General features: G+C 32.3%; 2 protein-coding genes and 1 long non-coding RNA gene across 4 annotated transcripts; 2 read left to right on the forward strand and 1 right to left on the reverse strand.

Moving 5' to 3' along the window:
• Positions 1 to 403: 403 nt before the first annotated feature.
• LOC141718075 (peptidyl-prolyl cis-trans isomerase CYP38, chloroplastic) lies at positions 404 to 4820 on the forward strand. Its single transcript, XM_074520435.1, has 7 exons — positions 404 to 762; positions 961 to 1254; positions 1338 to 1537; positions 3589 to 3824; positions 3924 to 4066; positions 4184 to 4255; positions 4368 to 4820. Exons 1-7 carry the CDS (start codon positions 592 to 594, stop codon positions 4593 to 4595), a joined length of 1344 nt encoding a protein of 447 aa, XP_074376536.1. The 5' UTR covers positions 404 to 591; the 3' UTR covers positions 4596 to 4820.
• A 1206-nt stretch (positions 4821 to 6026) lies between these two features.
• On the reverse strand, positions 6027 to 14954 carry LOC141718076 (uncharacterized). 2 transcript variants are annotated; one of them, XM_074520437.1, is made up of 20 exons: positions 14858 to 14954; positions 14582 to 14729; positions 14220 to 14257; positions 14061 to 14083; positions 12385 to 12467; positions 12252 to 12303; positions 12050 to 12134; positions 11612 to 11702; positions 10958 to 10996; positions 10756 to 10823; positions 10308 to 10370; positions 10155 to 10210; positions 9994 to 10067; positions 9794 to 9886; positions 9602 to 9703; positions 9380 to 9460; positions 9180 to 9271; positions 8945 to 8960; positions 6585 to 6695; positions 6027 to 6476 (listed from the first exon to the last, which is right to left on the reverse strand). In XM_074520437.1, the coding sequence occupies exons 2-20, from the start codon at positions 14705 to 14707 to the stop codon at positions 6375 to 6377; spliced, it is 1395 nt and encodes a 464-aa protein (XP_074376538.1). In that variant the 5' UTR covers positions 14708 to 14729; positions 14858 to 14954; the 3' UTR covers positions 6027 to 6374. The 2 variants fall into 2 exon arrangements, with proteins under 2 accessions (XP_074376538.1, XP_074376537.1); XM_074520436.1 differs by having other exon boundaries at positions 6029 to 6476; positions 12385 to 12491.
• Positions 6951 to 8489, forward strand: LOC141718077 (uncharacterized). The gene is made up of 2 exons (XR_012573903.1): positions 6951 to 7764; positions 7878 to 8489. It is a non-coding gene; the product is annotated as an uncharacterized LOC141718077 (long non-coding RNA).
• Positions 14955 to 17538: the final 2584 nt, after the last annotated feature.

Genomic DNA, 17538 nt, shown 5'->3' on the forward strand with positions numbered 1-17538 from the left:
ACATATAATAATTATGAAGATATATATATCATTTTTATATTATAATATTATATATTCAAACCTTAAACATGTTATAAAAATATATAAACAAAATTTAGAATAAGATTTAGGCTAAATTAGGTTTAATATATACAGGAGATATGTGGAGTATTATAGATGATCGCTTAAAATCAACAAATATGACCTAACATGTTGGAGTGTTTCATTTTTTATATGTTATGTAAAATAAAGTGACACGTAGATATTATACTAGGTTAGGAGCGCTCTAAGATAAAAAATGGACACCCTGTTTTTGTTTTGGGGCAGTTTGTACTCTGTAGATCCTGGTTCATCGCAGTGTAAAAACCCCATATATATAATGCATGTATGTATGTATAAATCTATCCAACCATCTTATCTAAAGCGTGAGGTTGACTGCAAATTGTGATTTCCATTTCAACACACCCTCAAAACCTTATCTCCTTATACTTATATCTGACACTCCGTCTGTATATCAACTACTTTATCTCAGTGTCTTAACTTTCCCCTTTTATCTACCACTTTCCCTCTTTCACTTAAACCCTATTCTTGCTTTGAATATCTTGTATTTTGATGGCAGCTATTATCTTTACTCAATGTTCTGCTCCTCTACATTTTTCTACTTCACACTCCTTTATAAACCCCACAAAATTTAACCATTTTGCGGGTGATAATTCTTTAGCTTTTAAGTCTTCGAATCGGATGACCAGGCCTCGATGCTCTTCTCATGTCCCCAATAAAGATGTAAGCTTTTTGATTATAATGTGTTTAATTTCATATACTTATAAGCACATTTTGTATATCTTTATTGGTTTGTCGAGTTTAAAAAATAAATTTAATTCTTGAATTCTTGGTTAAGTACTTGTTAGTGTGTATGTGAATTTATGCTATGTGCTAGACTTATTAATGCATATGGTGATGAGATGTTTATTTCTTGAGCAGAAAGATAGGTTCATTCCGCTAAAGGAATGTGCAATATCTATTGCGTTGACAGTTGGTTTGTTAACTGCGGTGCCTACATTGGGTTGCCCGAGTTTAGCCAATGCAAGTAGTAATGCAGCATTGCCTGATTTGGCTGTGTTAATATCCGGGCCCCCAATTAAGGATCCAGGAGCGTTGTTGCGTTACGGTTTGCCTATTGACAATAAAGCTATCAGAGAGGTCCAGAAGCCCCTTGAAGATATCACCGATAGTCTTAAAATTGCTGGAGTCAAGGCCCTTGATTCCGTTGAAAGGGTAAGAAAAACTTCTATATGTGTACTATTCATATACAATTAATTAAACGATAAATTAAGTAAGAGTTTCGTTGGGACTTGCAGAATGTTAGGCAGGCTTCTCGGGCTGAAAAGCAGGGGAAGAGTTTGATTATTTCGGGATTAGCAGAATCAAAGAAAGATCATGGTATTGAATTACTTGCCAAACTAGAAGTTGGAATGGATGAGCTCCAAAAAATTGTGGAGGATAAGAAGCGGGATGCAGTTGCAAGCAAACAAAAAGAGCTACTCCAATATGTTGGCGGGTGAGTAAGAAACTGCAGTCCATGCTAATGTACTAAACATAGTTCTTAATTTCATATGTAATAAAAAAAAACTGATGCTATGCTTATTGAATGGTAGTTGTAATTAGAGCAGGAGCACCACTTTCGAATGCTAAGGTCGAACAATATGATTTCCGATTAATGTTTGGAGCTGGAAATTAAACTCTAGTTACAGCTTAAAGAAAACGATTATAAAGATTATTAACAAAAAGATAGGAGGGGTAATAAATCCTTAACTACACCTTTAAGTTAGTTCTGGATGACTTATTACAGTTGCCGAATTCTTATCAAATTACACAGAACCTCGAACACAGGAAACTATTTAGCTCAAGTGTTACTTTCTAGTTTTTAGACAACTGTTAAATAGCTTGTACAAGTACATTTTATTCTACTGAGTAACATCTAAGCTGTGTAGAGTGAATATGTTACTTTCTTACTCCTAGTTCTTGAATTTGTAGAGAAGTAATGATGAACCATGTTGGGTAGAATCGGCGGTTCTAATCTTAGTAGTGGCAGATGGTTTCCTACAATTTAATCCTCTTGTTGGTAGGGCTGCAAATGAACAGAGTTGTTCGTGAACAAAATTCGGGATCGGCTCGTTTAAGTGAACTCGGCTCGGTTCGTTTTTTTAAACGAGCTGGTCTTGAACATAAAAATGAACTCGGATAAATAAACGAGCCGAGCCGAACTTTTTGCCTGTTCGGCTCGGACTCGGCTCGTTTAGTTCGGGCTCGGCTCGAGGAGCCCGAACTCGGTAACTCGACTCGGCTCGGATAAAGTTTATATATATTATAAATAATAAATTATTACTAATCACTTAAATGTTTTTACTGGTACATTTTTTCAACATTTAATAATAATTTAATTATTTTAGAGATTCTGTTTATTTTTCTAATTTTAATACTTATTTTTTTCGTAAGTAAACTATCAAATTGTTAACATGATACATTCATCTTCAATTATTCGTAAGTAAACTATCAAATTGTTAACATGATACATTCATCTTCAATTATTCATATTTCATAAACTTCATTAAATAACTTGTAATTTACATAAACCAAATTTAAGTAAAACAATAAAATAAAACAAAATTTGACATCGTCGTTTTAAAAAGTAATGTACGATTTATAAAGTTATGAATGTCTCAAAAATTTAGAATAAAGTTGGATATATTTTTAATAATCATCTTGAAAAATAAAATGATATAGCTAGATTAAGAAATAAGTGTAAAGTGTGAGTGTGCATATATAATTTTAAGGTAAAACTAGTAGTTGATCTCGATACAACTTGTAAAATTATAAATTATAATTTAAGGTTATTCGATTGAAAAATATATTCAAAATATTAGTGGACGACTCGACTCGGCTCGAGTTCGGCTCAGTTCGGTTGTTCGTGAACAAACTCGTGTTCAGCTCGAGCTCGACTCGTTTATAAACGAGCTGAGCTTGAACATCACTTTCCGCTCGGTTATTAAACTCGGCTCGACTCGTTTTTAAAAATAAATTAAGCTCGGCTCGACTCTGTTCGTTTGTAGCTCTACTTGTTGGGTCTTTTTATGTTATAGACTTCAGCAATGCTTAAGATATATTAATTTTAATAGGATTAATCTTAGCTATCAGAGGTTATTAATCACATCGCCTTGAGAGTACGAAGCACTTGCCGCTCCACTTGACTGTTATTTTCGAACATGTTTACAGGGGTTGGCTCGATTGAAAAACGAACTTGTGCACAATATATTACGTTCTGAGTGTAGCGTCCCTATCCATGTGTGCAAATATATTATACCGCCACAATTAGCCCTTTATGTCTTAAAAAATTAAGTTTTGTCATCTGGCTGCAATGCCTCAAAATACACTACTAGACTAAAACATATCAGTTGGGTAGCACTAGCAGTGAGATGCCACACCTTTTCTGGACTAGGCTAGTGCAGCACTTTAAGTTGAGAAGGACTTCTGAAGTTCATCTCCTATTCTCATTTTAGCCCTTGTCATTGACTGCAGCTGAGATCTTCATGGGGCATTGGATTTCTGCAGTGTTGAAGAGGACATGGTGGATAGCTTTCCATATGAAGTGCCTGAAGAATATCGAAGCATGCCTCTATTAAAGGGAAGAGCAGCTGTGGATATGAAAGTAAAGGTGAAGGACAATCCCAACATAGATGAGTGTGTCTTTCGCATAGTACTTGATGGCTATAATGCACCAGTAACTGCCGGAAATTTTGTTGATTTGGTAAAGCGGCATTTTTATGATGGCATGGAGATCCAAAGAGGTTCCATACTTTAATGTTTTCGCTCCACAATTTTATTTTGATTCTACAATCTTTTTAAGTGTAATTCAGAGTATGATATACTTAAGTATTATATTGCAGCGGACGGCTTTGTAGTCCAAACAGGAGATCCTGAAGGTCCTGCTGAGGGATTTATTGACCCTAGTACAGAGAAAACACGGACAATACCTTTGGAGATAATGGTGGAAGGAGAGAAAGCACCGTTTTATGAATCAACTTTAGAAGTAAGTTTGTTAATTTGTCATTATCATGAAGGTCCTGCAGCATCCACAAATACTTTCAGTGATGCTTGTCCCGATGAATTATATTTGTGTTTAACCAGATATTTGCACAATTTTCAGGAGCTAGGTCTGTACAAGGCTCAGACAAAACTTCCATTTAATGCATTTGGAACCATGGCGATGGCCAGAGAAGTAAGTTTATTGTGCCAATTATTCCTTTGATAAGTATATTATATATTCTAGTATTTTATATTAACTAGGTATGTTTTCAGTTAATAATATAAATTTTTACCCTCTTTTACAGGAGTTTGAGAATAATTCTGGTTCAAGCCAAGTATTTTGGCTATTGAAAGAAAGTGAATTGACGCCTAGTAATGCAAATATATTGGATGGCCGCTATGCAGTGTTTGGCTATGTTACTGAAAATGAGGATTTCCTTGCAGATCTCAAAGTTGGAGATGTTATCGAGTCAATTGAAGTAGTATCTGGCCTTGATAATCTTGTCAATCCAACCTACAAGATTGCTGGGTAAATCCACAGGCTTTAATGCTATATTCAAGATGGCAGAGTTTCATTTCAAAGAAACAGATGGTATAATTGGGTTTTGCTGAACTGGATTTATCCATTCTAAAAGAATCGGTATTGTAGAGTGAAAATGATTGATCTATTTACACAATTTAACACTGAGATGTAATAAACAAGGCTAGTCCAAACTTTTCAATTTTTTTTATTTATATAGATATCACATTTTGTTCCCCATGCTATGTATTTTTTTGGGTTTAGGTTAAGGTTTAGATAATCTTTGATTGAAACACCAGTTATAATTTGGTGCATCATAACAGTGAACTTACCTTCACTTTGGAAGTTGCACAGGCATGCACTAATCCTAATCCTCTCCTGTAATCTAAATATTTTGTTTATTAAAAAAACTTTCGAGGGTAAGCCATGATGATACACTAAGCTATAACTGAAGTGTAGGCTAATTGAATTCCAACTTTCCAAATTTGCAATTTCTATTTTTGTAATCTACTTTTTTAGTTTTCAGTCTGCTGGTTCCATTTTTTTAAGTCTCAGGTATCAGGCAACAGAAAGGAAGGATCACTAGCATCTAAAGATTTAAGTGATTGTCAAATTGAATAAGTAGCCTGATATTCCTAAAGATATTAGTCTTCAAATTGTCTGTTTAATGATTGATACAACCAAACTTATCAAGGAAGCTGGAAGGCTGTTTCCATATTATAGAAGCCAATCAATCTATGTTTTCTAATCAGGGTTTCTCTATGGATAACACCCAAGTCCCAATCCAAACATTTAAAGGAATTATCGTAACAAATTACTGATAGCAAAGCTTCAGGAAACTCTGCCTGAAAAAAGTAGGCTACCACAGACTTGACTGATGTACCCACCAAAGCTTGTCTTGTTTATCGAAGCAATAACTAAATCACTGAATGAGATGGCAAGCAATGCATAGGATCACGAGATGCTGGGGCATATAAAGTTTGCAAAACATGAGTATTTTCATAATAATTTGTCCATGACTGAAAATAATCTTCGGGCAAGAGAGGTCTAATATGTACCATATCAGAATGGAAACCTTTATATAATTGCCAATTGAAACATTCCTTCAAATAACAAAGGTATACAATATATATATTATAAAGAACATTTTTGAGAATTCCAAGTTCTTAGACAAGTGTACAACTTCCGTCATTGTTCAAGATTTGCAGCCAAGAACCATAATTGAATTAACTCAAGTACCCAAATATATGGAGGGGAAAATGGCTGAACTGTACAGAACTTCTGTACCTTCTACTCCATCTTTCTTTTGCCAGTATCCTTTTGAAGTCTGATATCAAACAGGATTTTTCTAACCTTTTGGATTAATTTGATAAGATTCAAGATTGTGGTGTACCAGAGGTTCAACAGTTACATTAATGTTCTACATTTCAAATAATTTGGGACAAGGTCTTACATGCATGATGCACCCAGTGTATACATACCCCATGTAGACGGTTGACAAGAATGCATCAAATCAAAGTAACCAACATCTTGATCAAGTACCAAGATGAAAAAGTTTATTCTACATGAAACTAATCAAGATATCATCTCATGAATTGAATGGTCATACTATCCAAATTTACACTTTTACAAGAGATAATTTTACGTTGAGATTTGGGGAGTTGGAAACCAGCCCAAATGGATCGAGGTCTGGGTAATGGACATAAAAAGTACCACTTTAAATGCTACAGCAACTAACATCAAGCAAAAGCATATATATTACAAACTAAAAGTGTTTACGACACTAGATACTTCATGTACGCCTTTTTTTCTTCTGGGGCGTTGCATGTACTTGTGCTTTAATGCCATATGTTTTCCACTGAAAATTTTCGAAAGCCTCAGAAACTACTCCGACCTATTTATATAGAAAAATATAATATCATTAGAAGATAAATTTACGGTAACTATATGGCATAGAGTATAACAAGTTGTAACAAATACACTCCACATGTCTTCCACATACCAACTCTGCCTTTTTGGAGTAGACCCTCACTATCATATCCTGGTAAGATGTAGGCAGCAAGTGGCTGATTTTATCATCAGATATAGGGAATTTGTCATCGCTGTCATAATCCTGAAATAATTGAGACAATTGTAAGAAGCTGCATAATTGCAAAAAAAAAATGACTTGCATAATTCCATACAATAGTATGCAAATAGTATGTTTATATACATAATATAGAAAGATAAAAAGAGATCTAAGCTAAAAGACTAATAATTGGAGACAGCTATCCATATTGTTTTTTAAGTCCTTAATATTAATCAGCTGCTACTTTAATACAGATATCGCTTGGTCCTGAGGGCTACATGAGCATTTCTATGAGTAAAGTATTGATGGAGTTTTCTTCAGTAGTTTTTGTCCATTTGACTAAGGATTAATGATTTTACGACTTTGTATTAGGAAGCTTGTAGAAAATTTTAAGAAGATACTTAGTATAAATGCCTACTGTTGGTTAATTTTAAATTCTCTCCAATAATGTCGAAAATCCATCCCATTTTTGCTTAGTTTCTTTGGACTAGTGCACCCCCCTTTTCTTCTCAAAGTAATAACAAAAGAAACAGTCCATTTTTGCTAAGTTTCTTTGGACTTTGGTGTGGAGTGAATTCTGTCTCCTGTAGAGGCACAAGGTAGCATGGGCTGATGTTTGTATGACAAAATCTGAATGTTGGGTTGGGTGTGAGAAACCTTGAAGAGTGTAATCAAGTTGCTCTTCTTTTGCTAATCTAGCACATTATACAGCTAAATACAACCTCAATCTTGATTTTAGGGTTCCATCTGGACAATGCCTATACCAAACAAGCTTCTTAGGCTGTGAGAAAATTCTGGAGCCTCAGCAGATGGCACTAGAGCAAATCTCCTACCATATTGGTATCAACTCTAATTGGTTGCTTTGGCATGATCCATTGTTGAATAGATCTCCTGCACTCCTGTAACTACTTCCCTGAATAATAAAAATTGGGCTTTCCATCCTCAAACCATGCTTGAGCCACCGAGTTCCAAAGCTGTGCAAGTCAAGTCACTATTCACCAGCAGGATTCTATTCTCTGGGATAGTCTCACAACTCATAAGGATGTTAAACTTTGCAAGATGCTGTCAACCATCTTGCAATCAATTTGTGGAATGTGGAGTGGGGCAGGCCAAGGTTGGCCTCTTAATTGGCATTCTCTTTGTATTCCAAAATGTTCTTTCATTCTATGGCTTGGGTTGAAGAACAGCCTTCTAACTAAAGATCACCTCCACTCTTTTGGTTTACAGCTGATTAAGAGTGCACTCTCCACTGATTACATCCAGAAACCACGAGACATTTACCCTTTACTGTCCGTTTACAAGATTCATTCTCCAATACAGCCCAAAAACTCTTAGCTATGACTGGAGTACAAACGCTGTGGCTAGCCCATTGAACTTAAAGATGCATCCGAATTATCCTTATATTGAGGTTAGTTTTCACATTATTTGGTTGAGCGAAATTCTAGGCTTAATGGTTCAGTTAGCCAAAATTCATGACACTATAAAAAAGCTCACTACAGCCACTCAGTGAAAAGTTTTTCTCTTGCAATCGGTTCAGAAATTGATGTGAAAGGATCCCACCATTATCTCCATGCTATTCGGAATTGTAGTTGCTAGATTATCTTCATAGTTTTTTTTAGTCTGCTACGTACTTAGCATTATATTGGGTTTCTAATGGTTAAGACGGAACTTGTTCCTCTCTTCTAGCCATTAGGGTATGACCTAGCAATTTGTAATTTTCTTGTTGGTTTAGTTCAATTATTATTAATTAGCAGAATTATATAATCAAAAGATTAAGGCACCTTCATGTAAATAATTCACAGAAATTGTATTGTATGTTATCCACAAATTCATAAGCAATCATCTCTATACCAGAAATCGAAAACTTTCATTTGACTAAAACATGCCCAAAAACATATCACACCAAACATACAAAATAATTAGGTGAACAATAAATATTCTCTCTACATCATGTGTTCTACCAAGTTTAGGTGAAACATGACCTTAGCTTTATACATAATCGCAGGCACAAAATAGCAAAAACAGGGTTATTCTCCTTAAATTACTATAAATTGAGAGTTTGTATAAGGTACACAGTAAATATCTACATATAGAGAGAGTGTTTACACAGCTGGCATCTCTGAATTGCAATGCTAGCATATTATTGTTCACAGCATTATGATTTCAAATGTCTCATCGAGAGAGCAATGGGGTTTCAAAAAAACTATGCTCTGCCATGAGAATGATATATGAAATTGCAAGCATCGACTTAATACAACTGCAGAAGATTTGAAATTTAGGTTAACAATCCTTACCTTAAAAAAGTTGACGCTTGAAGAGATCACATGCAAAACAACAGAGGTAATCAGTCAGTAATATATAACAGGTAAGTCCAAGCTTTTAACAAAATATGAAAGAAGTAGATATAAATAACAAGGAGAAAAGAAAAACAAGACGACCACCACCGGTCCACCAACAACTGAAAGGAGTAAAGACTGTGTAGAAATTATAAATCTATCGATTTTTGTATTACAGTTTTAATACAAATACCATGCCAGAGGATTGTTACTTCCATGACTCAGATCAATCCTGATGTTGCTGACAGCAACATCCTCTTCTCTTAGTATTGTCCCTCCATTTTTCTGTTAAGATGAATATCATATGGTCCCAGTCATAGAAAATTGTCACCATAAAAAGACCAAACATGCATAAAAACACATGGAAAGTTTTTAGCAGATTTCTGAATGTACCTGTGAGCAGACAATATCTTGTGCAGTGACATCTTTAAAATTTTCCATATTATCCTTGGGGACAGAATACTCATTACAAAACTGCATTTTAAAATGTACAATAAAAATATTTTCAAATCCTCCAGCATGCTGAAACCCCATTTTTAATGTTTGTTTCAAACTGGAAAGGAGAGTCATGCATAAATAAACTCCACGTAATATCTCTACAGAGAATTTTGTTACCTGATATAGATCTCTTCTGCGGATACGAAGGATCAACTCCTTTGATTCCTTTAGTTCCTGAACTGGAGCTGTCTCAATTGTTTTAATTATCGTGTCATCCAACTGCATTTCGACAAATATGTTACAGATATAAGCTGTAGGTATAAGACACAGTGAAAGCAAACAGTGAGCATTGTTATATAAAGACTGTACCTTCCAATATTGTGAAGGATCCTGAATATGAGATGCAATTTCAAGATAATCATTTGCTTGCACAAGAGCATCAACTATCATTAGCTCAATTGCCTGAAAATGATAGACCCTATCAAATGTAAAATTTTCTTTTGTATAATCATTAATCCGACGTGTTACACTATATAAAGAAATATATAGTATATGGATGATTGACATACCTTCACTTTAGAATGAGTATATACTGTCCGGTACAGATCAGCACGAGTCGCAAATAACTTATGAACAGTAAGATCTGACAATATAGGTAGATAAAAAGACACGTCCTACGAATAAGTATGGTGAGTAAGTATGATGAGTAAGTAATTAGAATGATACTAACAATCCTTAGCACGATAACAAATTTCATCATCCATCACTCTCATCGTCTCCATTAACCTGAAAGTGTTAAAAGTAGTCCATGTTTATTTCTTGTTTGATAATATGTGTTGATGGTTTACAATCTGCTAAAAATATTAAAGACAACTAAAAAAACCTCTGAAACTGAAAGTTGCATCCTAGACCACAAGCTCGGCAATCACGAATGATATAATCAAACCTGCATGTCAAAAAGCACAAGCAATCAATGCAGCAATGTTCATAGATTAAACTCTACTGAACTCGGGCAATCACGAATGATATTATACAACCAGCATGTCAAAAAGCACAAGCAATTATTGCAGCAATTATTTACTACTCCCTCCGTCCCTATAGGTTCTTAACATTTGAAATGATAAGTTCGACACGCATTTTAAGACTCTTGTCTAGTATAGTTCCATAACTTATTTTTAAGATTTTCTTTTTTTAAATAAAAATGTGAATACTTAATTTTTATTCCAACGAAAAAAGTTTTTAAAATTATTTATGTACCTGTAGTAGATAAAAACCTTAAAATGCGTGTCGAACACTCTATATACAACAATAAAATCAAAATTATGACTTACTTGTCAACATCAATTCCGGTTCGACCATTAGCGACAATATCATAAAGGAACTTTTTTTCCCTTGTGCTCTGCAGATAAATGGGATCAATAAATAATTGATATTGTTCAAATATAGTATCGACTAAACAGTAATATTTCAAGTTTCTTGAATAAGAAATCAAAAAATTCTGACTATAATAACCATATAAACATAACAGCTTACATTTTTTGAAGCAAATCCAGAACTAGCAAGAATCATTTCCTGCAAAGGATGTAAGCAAGTTGCTCTTATAAATTAGCATATACTCCAATATGCTTCACTAAGCATTGCACTTGCAAGATTTTATTACACATATTAAGAGACTCTGGGTGAACATTAGGCTTATCCATAAAAATTATGCATGTATAGACAAGCTTTAGACCTTTAGACAATAACTTGTTGAAACGGATCACCAAACAATGCTTAAGTAGCCATAGTCAACACTGTAAAATCAACTAAAGGGATTAAGCACATTATACAGAGGCAACTTGTTGCACCTCCCATATCCATCGACGCCATATAGATGCTCATACAGCATGTGCATCTCACATTAGAATGGCACCACATTCAGAATCATGGAAATGTTAATTAAAAATTCTTATAAAACCAGAAAGAAACAATTCTCCAGAAACTACATTTAATCCTAAAAGAAGCAAAATTGGTCTAAAACAGGATAACGATTTTCATATATAGATGAATGGAGGGTAAATGTGAAAACAATCTGAATGCACAAAATGGTGAAGTTCAAAAACTAGATTAGATGAGGCACCTAGTTACTGTAATAGTAAAGGGAAAGAAAAGGAATCCATGATTGATAAACCTAAAGTATCTCCTCACCTTAACTCTTTTAATGGTGTCAGATTCAATTTCAATATTGTGCTCATCAACTATGTAGTCAACCATCTCAACCGACATTTGCTCATGAGACCTGGAATAAAATTACTTAAAATTCTAGAGAAGAACAAATATAGATAAAAACCAAGCGAAGCAAGTGACTAAAATGACTTAAAAAGCTAAAGAATTACAAAAAGTGATAAATAATTTTTAGAGAACAGATACTACTTGGTACATTTGCTAGTCCAATAACATAAAAACATCGGACAATTTCGCATCATGTTACATGTTACTAACATGCAATTACAAAAGGTTGACTAAATTCAGTCTGGTACATTTTCCAAATAATTTTGAATGTTTCTATAGATTGCAGTTATTGGTTGTAAATAAACTCATAGTTGACAAGATACGAAAAAAGGCATCCAGAGATTCAATCTTTACCATTTGGAACCCCTTATAACACGAGGAAGAAACTCACGTTCAAACAAGTGACTGAAAGGCCCATGGCCTATGTCATGCAGAAGTCCTACAATTTAAAGAAATTGTACAAGGACAAAGTCAAGGTGTCAAAGGAGAATGCTGATGTATAATAGTAAGAAAGTCATATATGTTTGTATGTTTTATATCTTCTATATGCACTTACCTGCTAGTTTCACTGTTTGCACATCAAAGTTATCTATATCAAGCTCCAAGCCCTGTAAGAGTGCTGGAAGTATTAATAAAAAATCACTGATTTTCAAAACTGAGTACTGTAAAACTGATTCTAGAATATGTACTTGCTGAGCCTTTAGTTTGTGAACAGCTTCTCCAGCAAGCCAATAAACTCCTAGAGAATGTTCAAATCTAGAATGCATAGCCCCTGGATAAACCATGTGTGTGGCACCTAATTAACCAGGAATAATTTCTTTATTATAAAGATCAGGCACAGACGTAATTCATGACACAAATTTCTGATTATATTGCACCAGTAAATGGTTAAAACGCCTTGTTAGATATTAGTGGTTGTTATACTTTATAAACTGGACCTGTTGTGAAAACTGACTAATTTGCGTGCTACAGGATGAAACACAGGTCAAATACAAATTTTTATTGCTAAATGCTCAAAGGCAGGCTCATATTTGGTCATGATGCCTATAAGAGCTCTATATAAATTTATACACACACACACTGAAGTAGATACTCGAAAAGGCAAGAAATAATTTACAGAAAAACATAAATCTTTATATCTAACTTAAAATTAAATTTGTGATTATCCTGAATATTGTTTAGCCAATTTTGCAGTCCCATTAGACTGAAAGTCAAAGAAAACTATTAAATGGCGAAATCCTATGATCCAAGACCTAAAAAAGCTACAGTCACTAGGAATACAATATATGAAACACTTATAAAGTTATAATTTGGAAACAAGAATATAGCAAATTCTGAAGCTCATGTTCTACAGAATATAAATAAAATGTAATGAAATGTAAAGATGATGTGGTTATTAAGGAAAAAAAAATCCTATAATGGGGATGAAGGGCAGTGTAAAGAATACAGCGCAAAGTATTATTTGTTTTCTTTATAATGTATATTGAAGCTAGAAATGAACTTGTGAAGTTCCACGTCTAATATTTAAATATACTCAATACAGAATAAGGTAGAGACTATTTCAGGTGCTAACAGTATTAAGAATATACAAAAGAATTGTCTTCCAGAGGGAAGAAGAAGGCTTTTGTCATATCTACAAGCACAATTTCACTTTCAGGTTGATTGACTCATAAACATATTACTGTGCCAGCACCAAGACTGGTCTAGAATATTTATTCAAAGGCTAAAAACACAAACCCATAGAATAAGTTAAAGATAGTTCATCTCCTTCTTACACAAGTCATAATTTGAAATTTTACATTAGATTACATTTAATCAAATTTGTGATTTGAAATTTTATTATATGAACGATTTAGTTGTTGATTCACTGTACGAGTTCTATCTTTCTTCCAGTTACTTAATATACTTATCACTACTGAGACAACTTTTAAGATAAGGAGGTAAGAAGAAGAAATTCACCAATTAATTGAAGAACCTAACAGTACATTTGATTTAACATTTATAGTGTTAAACATGACACATTGACTTTAAAGAAGAAAGAAAACACTCTAAATTTAATTGTATAATCCATGCACATAAGAGGGCCATCAGATTGGAGGGCGATTTAATGTTAGATATATGTTGGTTAGAAAACCCGCACTTGATGCCATTTATCCTGTTGATATATTTTATTACAAAATCACCATAATACGTTGACATCTTGGTAGAAAATCATACGATTATAACGGTAACATAGGCAAAGTACACGGCAAATGTTTACAAAGTATTCTCTTTTGAAAAAGCGAGTAGCATGAATATATGTACTGCCCATGTACAACAAGAATAAGAAAACAAAATGAAACCACGAGAAACTTGTGAAGCTTACCAAGTTGCTTAAGATCTCGAAGCCTGCAGTAATACCAAACAATACATAAAAATCCATTAACTTTGATAAAAAGAAATAACAAATAAGACACATCATAAAACTAACTTGTTAAGAGAAACAGGAAAAATGAAAGATATAGTGTTCAAGACAACAACTTGCCTCTGGAACTGCTCAGTATCAATGAACTTAAGAAACAGCTGCAACAAAAGCATTAATCATCTTAGAAATTAGAATGAACTCTAAATAACCTCATTTCCAATACAATTAAAAAAACACCCTTTCTAATTTATATTATATAGGAAATAATTAAAGAAAACAAGAACAGAACTTGAATATTTCCAAAATGAACCACTTAAGCTACCACATTGTCTCAAAACCAGCACATGGGGTAAATAAATTTCCAAACTTTTTCGATTATACCCACAAAAAGAAGGTCATTTTTTTAATGCAAATTAAGGCTGAAAACAAATAGACAGCATATAAAAAGAACAGAAATAGAAAGGAGAAGTAGTAATACATACAGGGTCAACATAGATATTGCCATGAACATTGTCATAGAGGTGTTTGGAGAATCTTAGATCATGTGAAAACCGACCCATGTAGTTATTGCTATCAAACATTTGGTAATCTTGACAGTAAGCTCCCATTGTCTTGAAAAACTAAACCCTCCTGCACAGAATGTGTGTGTCTCAGCAAAAGATGTACATACATATAAAACATATGTAGTACAAAACTAGTCTATGTATAACCTATGTAATGAACAATAAGTGAGAAGATGAACACGGAGGATAGTGTACCTTGTTTGTATCTATAACTAAACTGTGGGGGTACTGCTGTATGTACAACCACTTCGTAGAGTGGTTCGGCCAAAATGTTCTCAAAAACACCTTTTTTGCTACTGTTGTTGTATTTTAATTCCTAACTTTATACCGGTGCAATGTACAGGAAATTTTTAATAATATTTTTAATATGTTTGTTACATATTTATTTTATTATTATATTTTGTTTTGAATTTTTATTTAAAATTTTATATAAATTTTTGTTACATAAATATTGTTTTGTCATAAATGGTGTTATGTATTGCTTATATAAATTATCTTCACTTGTATTTACTATTTATTTTATTAAATATACGGTTTTCCCTTGTATTTAATATAAATAGTGTTACTATTTCTTTTTATTAATTGATTACATGCACCTGCTGGCTGACACTTTTATCACCGCACCAACACCTTGTTGACTTAGTGTTAGTATTATTTCAATTTTATAAATTGTTGTCAACTATTATGCAAATTTCTAGTTACATCTATTTATATGAAATTTAATTATGTGCTATTTGTTTTACTTGTATTATTATTCCAATTTTCATACAGATATAAAAATATAGTCATATAATTTATATTGTTGTAACTTTTATGTATTCCATATTTAATATAAATAGTATTATTATTTCAATTTTTCAAATTGTTTGCCAACTTTTATATAAATTTCTAGTTGCATTTCTATTTACATGAAATTTGATCATGTGTTATTTCTTTAACTTGTATTATAATCCCAATTTTCATACACATATAAAAATAAAGTCATATGATTTACATTATTGTAACTTTTCAAGTGGTGTCCTTTTTTTCATATTTTTTAAATTTAATAAAAAATTCTTTCTTTGTTTTTTTATACAAAGTATATCTTCCTATTATTTTTCCTTTATAACCAAATATCAAAAAACACCCTTGACCAAATTATAACTTTTATCTAAGTTGTTATATTCTAATTTTTCATATAAGTTAATAGCATACATTAAACATATTAGGAAATTACTTTTATTTTTTCAAAAGAGTGTTAACAAAATCTTAATATAGTAAAGATAGCTTTTCTTAGATTTTAGATAAGTTTAGTTGTTTAGTTAACTTGGGATTGTGACGACCAAACCATCACATACCATCCCAATACCGTATCATATGATCTCCTTTACTCTAATTATATATAAAGATATAAGTCGTTTTCCCTTGTTTTATTTATTTATGCAGTCTATACTGCAGGCAATGATATAAATAAAGCAAGCATTTATAAGAAAAAATGATAAAAAAAAATTTTTTTTGAGTTTGTGACAAAAATATCATTTTTGTAAATTTTGGCCAAAAATACCCGTCTAAAACGCATTTCTAAGTTGAGTATCACTAATACGCATTTAACAAACGGGTAATTTGTGTAAAAAATGTTTAAAAAAAATATAATGGAAATACGCATTTCGGAAATACGTATCACCCTTTCACTTTTGGTGATACGCATTTGAGAAATGTGTGTCTTTCTTTTTTTTGTTTTTGTTTTTTTTGTTTTTTTACGTAATTTCCATTTCTCAAATGCGTATTAGACTTAGTCATTTCACAAATACGAATTAGGTGAGTATTTTTGACCATAAATTTCAAAAAGTCGTATTCTTGTTACAACTTTTAAAAAAAAAGTATTTGTGGTCATTACCCACTTTCTTTCTATTTAAAAAGTAACCAAAAAACCTCTTTTTAAGTAACAGTATTTTGGTTTCACTTTTTTTTTATTCCACACCTTTTGATTTCAACTTTTATGATACATATTATAACTTTAAGGTCATATTTGTTTCATAGGATTATAATCCCGAGATAATAATACGCAAATAACTAATCCCATCGAAATTAATCCTATGAATTAAATAATCATATCTTAAGTTTGTTTGGAAGGATTAAGTGTAGGATTGGAATATAATCCTTTAAAATTTTATCATATATTTATTTTGAGGGATAATACTTGAGATTAGAATATAGTGCTTTAAATTTTCCAATCCTATGTTTGTATCACATTGGATAACAACGAGGAGATTATAATCCTCTAAAAAATGACTTGTAGGTGGAGATAAAACAATACCTCATCACACCAAGCATTAAATGGGATTATAGTCATATCCTCTACTCCAACAAAACAAACATGGGATAAGATAATTTAAAGAATTATAATTATTGGATAACTCTTCGCTAATTTTTTACAAGATAAACATGAGATTGGAAAATTTAAAGGATTATAATCTTATCCCCTATTTAATACCATTAAACAAACATGGCCTAAGTGTATTATTTTTATCTTTTTTCATTCCTATATGACATATAATTCTATATGAATTATTTTTACCCGTTTTTTGAATTTTTATAAGGCATGCTTCTTCTTTTTATTTTATAGGTTTGAATCCTATTTTTAATTATGTTTTAAAATAAATAGGTTCATATAATAATAATACACACATTTTCGGTTTCACGAACTTTTGGTTTCACCCCTTTTTAAATCTTACTATAGCTCTAAATATATCATCATTATTCTTTTTTTCCTATATAACTTATAATTCTATATGTAATATTTTACTCATATTTTGATTCTTATATACCACATATTTTTATTATTTTTATATAAATGGAATTGTATGTACATTAAAATTTCTAGATTCATACCTATA

Source organism: Apium graveolens, chromosome 4, assembly GCF_009905375.1.
Source record: "Apium graveolens cultivar Ventura chromosome 4, ASM990537v1, whole genome shotgun sequence".
Lineage (NCBI taxonomy): Eukaryota > Viridiplantae > Streptophyta > Magnoliopsida > Apiales > Apiaceae > Apium > Apium graveolens.

What these genes read in the sequence shown, in the direction of transcription:
- LOC141718075 (XM_074520435.1), top strand. Translation starts at nt 592, where the DNA reads ATGGCAGCTATTATCTTTACTCAATGTTCTGCTCCTCTACATTTTTCT. An exon ending in TTTATGAATCAACTTTAGAA is followed by an intron (nt 4,067 to 4,183) that starts GTAAGTTTGTTA and finishes CACAATTTTCAG; the next exon opens with GAGCTAGGTCTGTACAAGGC. An exon ending in CCATGGCGATGGCCAGAGAA is followed by an intron (nt 4,256 to 4,367) that starts GTAAGTTTATTG and finishes CCTCTTTTACAG; the next exon opens with GAGTTTGAGAATAATTCTGG.
- LOC141718076 (XM_074520436.1), bottom strand. Translation starts at nt 14,707, where the DNA reads ATGGGAGCTTACTGTCAAGATTACCAAATGTTTGATAGCAATAACTAC. An exon ending in GCAAACAGTGAAACTAGCAG is followed by an intron (nt 12,135 to 12,251) that starts GTAAGTGCATAT and finishes TTTAAATTGTAG; the next exon opens with GACTTCTGCATGACATAGGC. An exon ending in ACTCCAAAAAGGCAGAGTTG is followed by an intron (nt 6,477 to 6,584) that starts GTATGTGGAAGA and finishes CTATATAAATAG; the next exon opens with GTCGGAGTAGTTTCTGAGGC.